We start from the raw sequence: 12,634 nt of genomic DNA, 5'->3' as shown, positions 1-12,634 counted from the left end.
AGCAATAAATGATGAAGGCATAGTAAAAGTTTCTAAAACGTGATGTCAACTTAATATAAAAAAAGAATAAAAGATTAAACTTGTTAGTAATTGTTAAAACTTTTTAATAATATACAAATTCTCCTAGTCGTCTTGCAGAGATAAAACAGATTTATTGTTGTGATTTTTCCCCACATCACTGCTGACCAAATGTTTGAGCCGATTTATTGAAACCAATTAATTTCCCTCCTAATGATTCTAATTTCTCATTCTAAAAATGCCAGTGGACCATCCGGCCAGCATACACAGCTGATTAACACATCTGTAGATACGTGGGTTTGTGTATGTGTGTGCTTTCGGCGTACGTTCCGTGTAGAGCTTATGAAAAAATGAAAACATCTGTTGTATTGAGATGATCCTCTTCTCATATTAGTTGTTGTTTGTTTCATTTGTGTCTGTGCCTATTTAATTAAAGCAATATTATGAACAAAATATGAAATAATATTTAAAACCGAAGGATTTCAAAGAAACTTTGAACCTTTGGGTAATCCTCTTAGCTTGCCTGGTTGGTCGGCTTGTTGATCTATAAAGAGAGGGGATGCGCTTCCAGCCATTGATTGGATTAGGTTAGCTTTAATCTTTTTGTTTATTATCTAATATAATACCTGGGAGAAATCAAATAGAATGTAATGATGCAAACCACCACGTACACTGTGTGGGCTTTGAGATTCAGTGGAGACGAGCTAGGCTGGATGGGGAATAGAGCTCAGCCCCCTGCACTAAAATCTTACCAGAGTCTACCACAAGTTTTAATTTAAGGAATTACAATTTTCCACAACAAAAAAAAAATCATACTACTACCTCACTTCCACTGTTTTATCAATTAGATGGCCTTGCCCCAAAGTCACAACACTGGCTGACTCAAAAATTGACTAGTCAGACCACTCATACAAACAAAGCTGTGATTTAGGGTGTGTTAAAACGAACCCTGGTGCGATTGCGCTGTTAGTGCGGTTCATTTGAATAAGTGTGAATGTTGCCATCCGAACCCTGGTGCGCACCAAACAAGCGGACCGAGACTGCTGAAAAGATGAAAACGAACTCTGGTGCGGTTCGAATGATATATGAGCGTAACATGGACCAAAGACATGTAAACAAACCAAAAACAGAAGGATGAGACCCTACAAAGGACAGAATGCTCATGCATATCTGTTTTTTCTCGTTGTAGTTGTGATGTTGCCATCACAGTTCTGTGTGATGAACTGTGACCCCTTCCGTTTTGGACCCCTTTACACTTTTTATAAGCTCTTCACGAGTTCTCAGCTGGTCAAAATACCATCATTTGAAGGCTACGCACATTAACCAAAAACATGGCATGATGTCACAAGATGCGACGCTAAAAAGGACAGTATGCTCAAGACAACCCGTTTTTGGGGGGTTTTTTGTGGCTACGTTGCCCATTACAGTTCGGTGCAGGCTTCGGAATTTCCATCTCCTTGCAGCAAATCTTCGTATGTATGCAACGGAGGAATTCCTGACAATGTTTTGACTCCTTTCCACATTTTATAAGCTCTTCACAAGTTCTCAGCTGGTAAAAATACCCTCATATGTACGCACATACAACAAGATGTATGTAAGATGTGTTCTTGTAACGTACATTATCATTTACTATTACTTATATTGGATGTTGGTCACTAGGCTTGCTACGATAGTCGGTGTTGCCGGTGTTACCGGTGTCCAGACTCAACACCGGTTACATCACTTGCCCACCGTGGCACCGCCCACCGTCTTTTTCATTTTTTTATAGTAATAAAATAATTTAGTTCAGTTAGAGAACAGACAATACAAATAAAAACTGAACGTATCTGCTTAATAAAGCAGGATCCGACCGTGAGTCTCGGCAGCGGCAGGAGTCATTCATCAGATTTAAGAGTGAGGAGCTGACGGAGATGATCGCGGAAGATTTGGTTTCAAAGCGAAACGTAAAAGCGCCTATTTAAGGGAGTTTGTCATTTGTTTTGTTGTTGTGTTTTTCATTAAAAATAATAGGCTAATGAACCCACAATTCAAGCAACTCGCAGCCGAATTGGCGCTAATTCAAAACCGAAAGTAAAATGTGCACGGCCGCTCAGAGCGTGCATTGTTTACTTTCGCCTGGCTCCGCATTGCGAGCCTCCGCGCTACTCTGACTGCGCGCATTTATTTTTGCCGCGCGCACCGAGTATAAACAAGGCTTTACGGAAGAACTGTTATTCATTCATGGCGTGCATCTCAATCATAGACTGATCAATGCTTGATCAGTGCCCTGACTACTGAACTAGGGAACTGATTGAGACGCACCCATGGCCTCACAGAGCGCACATTTACAGACAAGCTGTCATTCATGGTGTGTGCGCACTGGCGCGTTTTCAGTTCAGAGCGGTCGTGTGCATGTTACTTTCGGTTAGATAGAATTAGTGATTTAAAAGCCTTCGGTGATACCGGTATTACCGGTGTTGTCACACATCAATTAACTGGTGGGGAAATTTCCTCACATCACATCCCTATTGGTCACCATGATTTTGCCATGTCTGCCATATTTTGTTTATCCTGAAACAGCATTCTTCCAAAAATATAGTACTAACCCTCCTAAGCCTAACCCTACCCATAACTTAATCCTAAAATCAGAGGGAAATGATAGGTGAATAACACTGAAGTAGAAGCACCCAACCCTGGTTGAGCCTAAACTTGACGTAAACTGTAAACTTGTCCCTTGAATCTGATGGTTGATTGGAATGTTGTTCCAGGATCAAGAAAGATGTTGCACTTGGTGAAATCACATTCAACATTGGATGTTAGCAGATGCATAATTTGTTATTTGTGAAACGCTAGTTAAGTATCTCTACACTGTGTACGTTTGTGATTTGTAGGGCACTGCTCTAGTATTTGCCCCTACCAGAGGAGACACACTGGCAGAATTCTGCAGACTGGGAGAGAGCGCAGGCCTGAGAGTGTGTCGCTATGACAACTACGACTCACACTTGTGGGACCTTCACCTAAAGGTATGTGCAGTATGTGAATGTGGCTTTTATTGTATATGTGAGTGTGCGTAAAGTGTTTTAAAGTGTCAAAAGGTTGAGAAACAAAGTATGAAGTTTGTCTGCATTTGCCACCGCCTTTGTCCGTGAACTACATTTGTATTTTGAATGTTTCATTGAAGTACAATATGCTATGTCAGTAGGAACAGGAACAGGTAGCTTCAGCTCAAAATGGACTCTTAAAAGATAAAAGCTGTTTTTCTTAGAAACCCTAAATGAATGGGGCATGGTTAAATCCTTTCCCCCTGCCTGAAAGCACAAATACCATACCCAGGTCAAAGCAGCAGTGCCGTCCAGCTGGTTAACTTGCACTGATAACACAGCCACGGCTGCCATTTTTGGTTACCGAAGAAGCTGTGCGGACCCATTATGCCCCACAGGCCGAACAGTGCCGGCCCTGTCTATGCCTGAAGAAAATGGGCCTGTCAGCGGGACTCTAGAGCTGAGTGACTGGAACTTTATTTCTGTAGTGATGGACATAGCTGGGTAGAAAAAAGAGTGTTTGAATTTACAGACGTCAATCGAATGGGGAGAAGGAGAGAAAGAGAGAATCAGAAATGCAGATTTGAGGTGTACATAGAATCCCTGGAGTGGAAAAAAAGTTTTATTTTTGTTTTTTTTAGAATTTCCCCGTAATATGTGTGAACAAACCTAATACAGCAACTGAAGTGAAACGTTTTAAAGGGTTAATTCACCCAAAAATGTTTAATTCTGTCATTAATTACTCACCCTCCTTCCAAACACGTAAGACTTTTGTTCATCTTCGAATGCAAATGAAGATCTTTTTGATTAAATCGGAGTTATCTGTCCATCCATTGACAGCTAGGCAACAAACACTTTGACGCTTCAAAAAGTTCACAAAGGGATTGTAAAACACATTTCCAAAAGCCTAAATTCAAATTCAATCTGTTCATCATATAAAGCGATTGTGTATCTTCAGTAAATGTTGGACTAAACCTCTCGATTCATATGGATATAGGCCGCATTACATGTCACCTATAGAAATGTGTACTTGATTTATGTCCTAATTTTTTTCTTTCTTTTTTTAAATTAACTCATTTTTTGGACCACTTAATTTTCCTATATTCCCTATATTAACTGTTAAATATATCTTTGAATCCAGTTGCTGTGATTCCAATTCAGATTTCAATTCAAAGTCCTCTGGGGTGTGGCCAATTCAATTCCAACCCTGATAAACGCCACAAAAGAGTTAAAGGTAGGGTAGGCAATTGTGGGGAGGCTAGCAATAGCAAGTTAGCTTTGAAAGCATAAGATCCCACCCTCCCTTCAGAGCATCTCCAAAACGCACAGCAACAGATTCTGCAAAGCGTCACGAGAGTTAGATTACCTCATGTTTCAAAGCACAAAACATTACAATAATAATCAACAGAGCTCCTACTTGTACCACCTGACTGCTGCAGATTCATTTCGGCATTGTTACTGTTGACATAGAAACGCGTAAATCCGAGTCTGAGGACATGAATAGCTCCGGGTAGAACTGTAAGAGGCGGCTGCTGTTTATTTTTGACGCTCGCTGACTGTCTGTCTACAACTCTGCATAGCCTTATGTAATGTGCTGAGCAGGGTGCGCGGAGGTATGGAAATACTTATGTTGATAGGACATCCTATAATCAAATTGCCTACCCACCCTATAAATGAGTGAGCTGTGATTTTATTTTCAGCCAAGTGGCTCAATCCTCTCTGCCTGTGAACCATTGCAGGTTTGCAGAGAGGTCATGTGGTTGAAGCTACAGGCGGCGGACGGATTCAGTGGCCGAAGGAAGCAAAATGTGTGAAATCGCACCTTTTAAGTATTGTCCTGATGAGTAAAAGCGTCGTCACCCTTGCCCATTTGCACACACACAACTAGCTAATGCAGTCAGCTCGTCATTGTGTTGCCCTGGTGCACCTGAAGTTTAACGGGATCTTTTTGAAGCAGACCACCTACTGTGTTTCTGTGCGGATAATGACATGAGCAGCGAGGGGCCGAGATAGCTGAGTCAAGAGTCCCCGTGTTCGCGCCCGCGTGCGTGCGTCTTTACTCTCGGTTTGTCGTCAGTTCATGCAGCTGTGTGTGTGATATGAGGGGCGAGCTGAAGTGCCCTCATCATATCTCAAAGTGATTAATTCCTCTTTCTTATCTTCTGATGAACACCCTGCCCCCTGCGAGTGCACGCTGGGTGAGGACGTACGGAAAGAAGTGCACAAAGAAACGCACGGCAGACAATAGATCACATGCCCCACCTCCTTCAGAATCCCAAATCACAGTCTTCTATTATAGCAGCGTCTCCGGGCCCCTCCCGGACTTACACGTACGGTTGTCTGTCACTTCTCACCTCCAGCCAGCTTCTGATGTCTTGGAGATTGAAGTGTTTCCTTTAAGACCCTAAATCTCCTCCCTCCCTCCTTTCCCGTGTGTGCAGGCCGGCCGGCCACGGATGGGGCTCTCAGCGGTGTAGGGACGTGGCGAGGGGGCTGTGTGTTATCCTCTTATCCCCACTGTTCTGGAATAGAGCACCAGCAGCTGGAGGACTGCAAGCCGCCTGATAATGCAGCTATTTTCTACTCGGCCATCTTAATCTTGTTACTCAAATGGTTGTGAAGAGAGTCATGAATTTTAATTCAGACATCCCCCGTCCACACCCACACATATACATACACATATTAACTTAATCTCTCTACATCCTCCCCAACTTCCAGCTGTCTGTCTGGCCGTATCTGCTCTCTTCGCGTTTAACACCCAAATCTATCCATTTCTGGGGCCTGTAGAGCGAGCATCCGGTTGTCCGTTTCATCCCGTGCTTTCTAAAGAACGCCTCTCGCTCTCCTCATCGCAGAAAGCAGGCTGAGGGGGAAAGAGGAGAGGGAGGGAAAAGCAGCAATAAAATAAATGACTTGCATCTTGGCAGCCGCGCGATTAAAAAGTAGGAGCCGATTTATCCAGCCACCCATGAAGCTGATTAGCAGGCTGTGATCAGGAGGAACAGCTTTGCTTGTTAAACTTTTCACCTTTGCGAGCTCGCTGCCTTTTCCCCCTTCCTCTCTCTCTCTCTCTCTCTCTCTCTCTTTCTCCATTTCTAAGCTTCTTTGCTATATCACTCTCTAACACTTTTATTGCTCCATCTCTCACTCGCTCACTTTCCTTCTGGTCTCTCTCATTCACTCTGTTCCTCAATCCTCACTTCTAGCGGTGTTAAAATTCACAGGGTCCCAGTGATTCTGAAAACAAAAATCTTTCATTTGGAACATTCTGCAACGTAATCAAACACAAACGACACTATATATGTTGTGTCCACAAAAATATTAGGCAGCACAATTGTTTTCAACATTGTTGATAATAAGGCATTTCTTTAGCAGCAATTCGGCATATAGGATCATGTGACACTGAAGACTGATGCTGAAGAGTAATGATGCTGAAAATGCAGCCGGAGCTTCTTCTCTCTCTGTTTATGTCTATGGCGAGTCACGCAGGGACTGTGTTCCTCCACAGCGGTTCCTACCAGACCGGTCTGAAATAGTCCCAATATAAACACTTATTATAAGTGTACCATAATGATTCAGGGTAAGACAAAAACACAGTTTGGAAAATGGATTCATGTTGTTAATTATCATTATTTAATTTTTGTAAATCGTGAACACAAAAAAAGTTACGGACAGCAGCTTTAAGATAGAAAACAGTTATGTTAAATTTGTAACAATATTATTGCTTTTACTACATTTTTGATCCAATAAATGCAGCCGTGGGTGAGCATAAGAGACTTCTTTAAAAAAAAAAATAAAAATATTACCGACCCCAAACTCTCGAATGGTAGTGTATTTAGTTAATCCCCAAATGTAGTGAGAATAAATCAGTTTAATATTTAAATATATAAAAGTATTTAAATTAATATTGTGTATTATCCCCAAATATAATGTAAAATAAATGTGATTTGTTCATTTCACAGTGTGTATCTTTTATCTAAACTATTTTATTGATATTTGGTCGTAATAATAACATTGTAATAGTCATATTTCTGCCACATACCTGCAAACAATTTTGTAAAAGCCTAAGGTTAATAAAAGGGATAGTTCACTCAAAAATTCTGTCATCATTTAGTCACACGCAGGTTGTTCCAAATCTGTACGAGTTTCTTTCTTCTGCTGAACACAAAAGAAGATATTTTGAAGAATGTTGGTAATCAAACAGTGCAGTAGCCATTGTCTTCCATTGTAGAAAAAAAATACTATGGAAGTCAACTGTCTGGTTACCAATATTCTTCAAACTATCTTCATTTGTGTTCAACAGAAGAAAGAAACTCAAACAGATTTAGAACAACATAGGGGTAAGTAAATGGTGACACAATTTTTCAAAAAATTTTGGGTGAACTATCCCTTTAAGATAAATAAAAACTCCTTTTCACATTTCATGTAATATAAGATGGTGTGCAATGACTGATGGGCAAATTTCCCTCTCTAAATCATGTGATATATCACTGTGCGCTTGTTCCCAAAACTGTTTACAGTGCCCTTTGGACTAAACATATCTGCTCCCTTACGGTTTGAAGTCCACTTTGCATGGGAACGTACCCTCTCTTGCACTGCACTCTCACTTGTCTGGTTTGGTGTGAATGTGTTGGTCTTCGCATTGGGCTTAGTGTTGGTCGGCTGGCTGCCCCGATTACAGAGAGGTCGCGGGTTCAAACATTGGCTGCTGTGTCGAGGGGTGGAGAGAGAGATAACGCACATGAAGGGCAAGAGAGAGGCCTTTTATCTGTTTTTATTTTATCTTGAGCCACAGAGAGGATGAGGTGAATGTTAGAGTAAGACAGAAAGAGAGAGTGTGTCCATGTGGGAATATCCAAGTGGTGTTTATACAGATTTTACGTTCATTTGTAATGGTTTATTCTCTGTGTGTAACCAATTGAGAATGTTTAGATACTCAATACTACTGTTCATAATATCCCCTTCAAAGTTCTGCTTGAAAAGGCCTTTTAATTTCACATGGGAATATCACTTCAGCACATGCTGGATGAGTTGGTGTGTTCTGTTTCTAAAAATACCCCACAAATCAAATAAAATGGTGGTGGTGATTGTGTATATGACCTACTCTGCACTTCTCCAGCACATTTTAGTCACTCTGAAAAGTATGCACGCACGTCAGCTGTGTTTGCTCTTTGGAGGGGTCTTATTTTCATAAATGAACTGTTTCTTTTTCTAAGTGCTGGCGGAGTGTGTGGGAATTTGGACGATCTGATTGGTTGGGACAGGAATGAGCTCCAGGGCAGAAGAGAATGGCAGCGCACTGAGTGTACTGCCACAACTCTAGAGTTCAGACGGTGGCAGAAAGGCAGACCCACAGGGCATATTGTGCAGCAAGGCTGCGTGACATTCGCTTTGCAGACACCTCTACTCTAAGCGGGCCATTATGAAGCAGTTAGTGGGATTCTTGCCACTTGTCCTTGTATGTTAAAGGGAGTTCTTGTAGTGCACATCTGAATAGTGAAGGGCATATCCCAGAAACTAAAAAAAAAAAAAAAAGAAATACAGCAGACAAAATATGTGGCTGAACATTTATGAAAGCAATAGAGTAGGTTTCATTTGAACATTGGTGTTGACGCAACAAACCCAATCAATCTAAATCTTTACCATTATTTTCAAAAAAGTATTTAAATATATTTTTCAAGATACAAAATATATATATTTTTTAAATACTTTAAAATTATTATTGTTTTAATGAATTTTAGATAATGAAATTATCATAAATTATTCATTCATAAATATGGAGTTTTGGAGTAGAAGTGTTGTAATTAAAATAAAGCTGAAATAAAATCAAATATGAATATTAGATGAAAACTTAACCCTAGCTTATTTCAGTAATGCCTAGTTCATACTGCACGATTTTCAAACTCGTCGGATCACTGCTCTTTTCACACTGCATGACTATCTGGGCCAGCATTGAGTCACTGCTGTGTTCACACTGCACGATGGATCGGCTACAGGGGGTTTCACACTGCATGACTGTACAAGAGGAAGAATCGGCGACAGCTCTGTCCTGTCCGCAAATTACGTTTCACAACAAAACACACGCGAGAAGTGAGAAGGAAACAACCCGAGATCACACGTGCGTCAGACCGGAGTTCTCGCGCGAGACTGGAATTATTATTAAAAATATAGACTGCAGTGCAGAAACTTGCGGTCCAAATTGTCGGTGCGCTGATTTGCAGCAAAAGGGAGAAAAAGAAAAAAGATTATGGCGGAGGAAATGGTTGGGGAGACACAGGGAGCAATGATTGAGAGTTGGAGGTACATAAATAGTTTTGCAATGTGCTACTGTTGCAGCTGGTCAAGCAAATGTTTGTGCTTTGTTTCTGTTTGATATAATTGTAAATATATCTATTAAAATACTGATATTCTGGTCTATAACTCCTCCCCGAACCTCCCGCTGCCCTGTATCTTGCTCTCTCATTGGCTGTCGGTCATCGCCAATGTATTTTTCAGTCAGGAAACCGTTCACACAGCAGGAGTTTGAATCGCCGACAGGTCCAGATATTTAGCATGCCAAATATCTCGCGGGCGTCGGCGACTCATCTGCGAGTCTCTCTGATCGCGTCTTTGATAATTCACACTGCATGATTGTCACTCACGTGCACGAGTACCGATTTGCCTATGATTTCAGGCATTTGTCGCGATTTCGCAAAACCTGTCGGCAAGTCAAAATCGGGGCTAAAATCGGGCAGTCTGAACTAGCCATTAGTTGCCACAACAATTTTTTGAATTAAGTTATTTAGGTTGAAGTGCTAAAATTAAAATTGACATAAAAGTAAATTAAAGCTAAGTAGGATTATTAAAAATGTAATATAAATAATAAAAGCACAAATAAATTACAAAAACTTGGACTCATTCAAAATATATAAAAACTATAATATTATAAATAAAAAAAGAAAAGGTTGGTAGTTGCTCCACATGAGATTTTACAGCTTGGAGTAACCTTGCCATGTCATTAAAAAGTCAAATTATCTGATTATTTTAAGAGATTTCGTTTTTTACACTGTCATGAGGGTCTGCAGGAGTCCTCTTTATATCACTTCCTGTTTTTTGTTTTTTTTCTCGGGATGTTTTTTGTTTGATCACCTCATGACTTTGCTTCATTGCTTTTTAATATAATTCCAGAATATATTTTACAAAATCTATTTTGCTGAAATACTTTTTGTGAGAAATGATAATAAAATATGCCTAATACTTAAGGCTTTGTTTTCAGGAATGTATTTTTTTTAACCAGGCATTTTTTAAATTATGATATCAGATCTGTCCTGATATCTTAAAATGAAAATGCCAGACATACTTGGCAAAAAAAAAAAATATATAAATATATTTATTTTTTATTTTTATTTAGAAATTAAAATGGCTTGTCATATAAGATGTGTATTCAAGTCACTGTATGTTTGAATTGCATTTTTAGAGGTATAGTTAACCCAAAAATGACAATTCTGTCATCATTTACTCACCCTAAAGTTGTTCCAAACCTGTATAAATGTCTTTGTTCTGCTGTTCACAAAGGAAGATATTTGGAAGAATGTTTGTAACCAAGCAGATCTCGCTCCCCATTGACTACCAGTATTTTCCCCCCTACTATGGTAGTCAATGGGGAGGGGGGTGCGAGATCTGCTTGTTACAAACATTCTTCTGAACTTGAATCTCTTTAATGTTTTTGAATGAATTAATAGACAGTGTTGTGTCACTGGCGCAGATATTTACATAGTCCTTTTATTTCAGATGTTTATATAAATACTGTGAAACAATGCAAAAATGTGTGTTGTTAATTTGATAACATTTTTCCCTGAACATTTGCATCTTTGTTTTTCAGATGCAGAGAGAGGGAAAGGAGGTGTACGATGAGAACATCCACTATCCTCTTCTGCTCACTCTCACTCACGGGTCCAGTCCAGCCCTGATCTGAGCTGGGCAAAGCCATCTCATACCAGGCTGCCTTTGTACCGCCCACCCCGGCTTCGCCACTGTGTCCTCACCTCCTGTGCGTGTGCGCCAGGCCTAAACAGCCTCTTATCACACTCCTCAAATACCTTTTTTAACTACCACGTGTGTGTGTGTGTGTGTGCGTGTGCTTTGAAAACAGACAGTGACTGTGTCTCACCTAGAGTTGCCATGTGTGCGTGTGCTTGACCTGTTTACTGTGCAATAACGGTGTGAAATGTGTTAAATGGGAGTGGAGAACACATCCCTCCCTCTCATCCTACAGACACTGCGGATGTGACGCTCAGATATGAACTCTTTCAATGCCTGTGAGTATGCGTGATATCAGAGATGATGTTTCAGGGCAGAACATTATGAATTTATGAATTCCACTCTGGAGGCTGATACAGCTAATCAGGTTCGCAGGACTATCTTCGCCTCTTCACAAAGACGTAAATGAGGCCGCAGGGTCGTCTTGATCATGAGATCTTGTTATCATAATGACACCAGCTCCAGAGAAGTTCATCGTTAGCTACTGATTCTGTATCTACACTCAAAGCTTCATTCTGACACCAAAGGTTATGAAGGGTTGAGATGGATGCTGCTGCGCTGAATGTTATTTGCTTCACTGTGAAAAGCTCTCACCTGGCATTTTTTTTTATTGAAGAACTGACAAGATATGACAGATTAGGCCAGACTAGGGCTGGATTGATGTCTTGACAGCATCACACTACCATTGGTAAGACCTGGAGCAGTGTTCCCCACTGAGTCCTATGTGTTTAGAGAGCACTCAATGTGCACTTAAAGAGATAGTTCATCCAAAAATTATAATTGTCACTGTTTATTAGCTCACCCTCATGTCTACTGAAATCTGTTTTATTTTCTTTTAACCTTAGTTAGAATACAAAAGGCTTTTTTGTAGCAGAATGTCCAAACTGCTCTTTTTCTGTACAGTAAAGGTGAACAGTGACCATGACGAGATTTCCAGAGAATTAACAACTTCAATTTCAGTCTTTTCTGCACACAAAGGCTTCAGAGGACTTGGAAATGTATTTATGGTGCTTTTTTCCTTTTTGGAACTTGTCAGCCTCTGTTCACCATCTTTCACTGTATGGGAAAATGTTTTCAGACAGTCTACTAAACTTGTTTATGTTCTACTTATGAAAGAAAATAATACACATTTGGAAACGGCATGAGGGAATTTTAGACAGAATTAAAATTTTTGAGTGAACTATAGCTTTATAGGGATAGTTCACCCAAAAATGAAAATTAGCCCATGATTTACTCAAGCCATCCTAGGTGTATGACATTCTTCTTTCAGACGTATACAATCAGAGTTATATTAAAAATGTCCTGGCTCTTCCAAGCTTCATAAAGCCCAAAAAAGTGCATCCATCCATTATAAAAAGTAATCCACACGGCTCCGGGGGGTTATTAAAGGCCTTCTGAAGAGAATCGATGGGTTTTTGTAAGAGAAATATCCATATTTAACATGTTATAAAGTAAAGTATCTAGCTTCCGGCGGACCGCATTCCGTATTCAGCTCACGGAAAAAGCGCAACTGGCGCGATGATGACGTCGGACATAGCATAAAAAAACGTAAACGGTGCGACGATGACGTCAAATGG

General features: G+C 40.3%; 1 protein-coding gene across 1 annotated transcript in view; it reads left to right on the top strand.

Moving 5' to 3' along the window:
- camkmt (calmodulin-lysine N-methyltransferase) overlaps positions 1-12,305 on the top strand; it is a 134,444-nt gene extending 122,139 nt beyond the window's left edge. The window contains exons 10-11 of the mRNA XM_079842619.1: positions 2,889-3,020; positions 10,900-12,305. Of these exons, the coding sequence (XP_079698745.1) occupies positions 2,889-3,020; positions 10,900-10,992 (225 nt within the window). The 3' untranslated portion in view covers positions 10,993-12,305. The remainder of the gene's footprint in view (positions 1-2,888; positions 3,021-10,899) is intronic.
- The last annotated feature ends 329 nt before the right edge of the window (positions 12,306-12,634 follow it).

This window comes from Gobio gobio (genome assembly GCF_949357685.1).
Source record: "Gobio gobio genome assembly, chromosome: 18".
Taxonomy (NCBI): domain Eukaryota; kingdom Metazoa; phylum Chordata; class Actinopteri; order Cypriniformes; family Gobionidae; genus Gobio; species Gobio gobio.
Note: the sequence above shows the minus strand (reverse complement) of the source record. Positions and strands in the feature narration are given on the sequence as shown.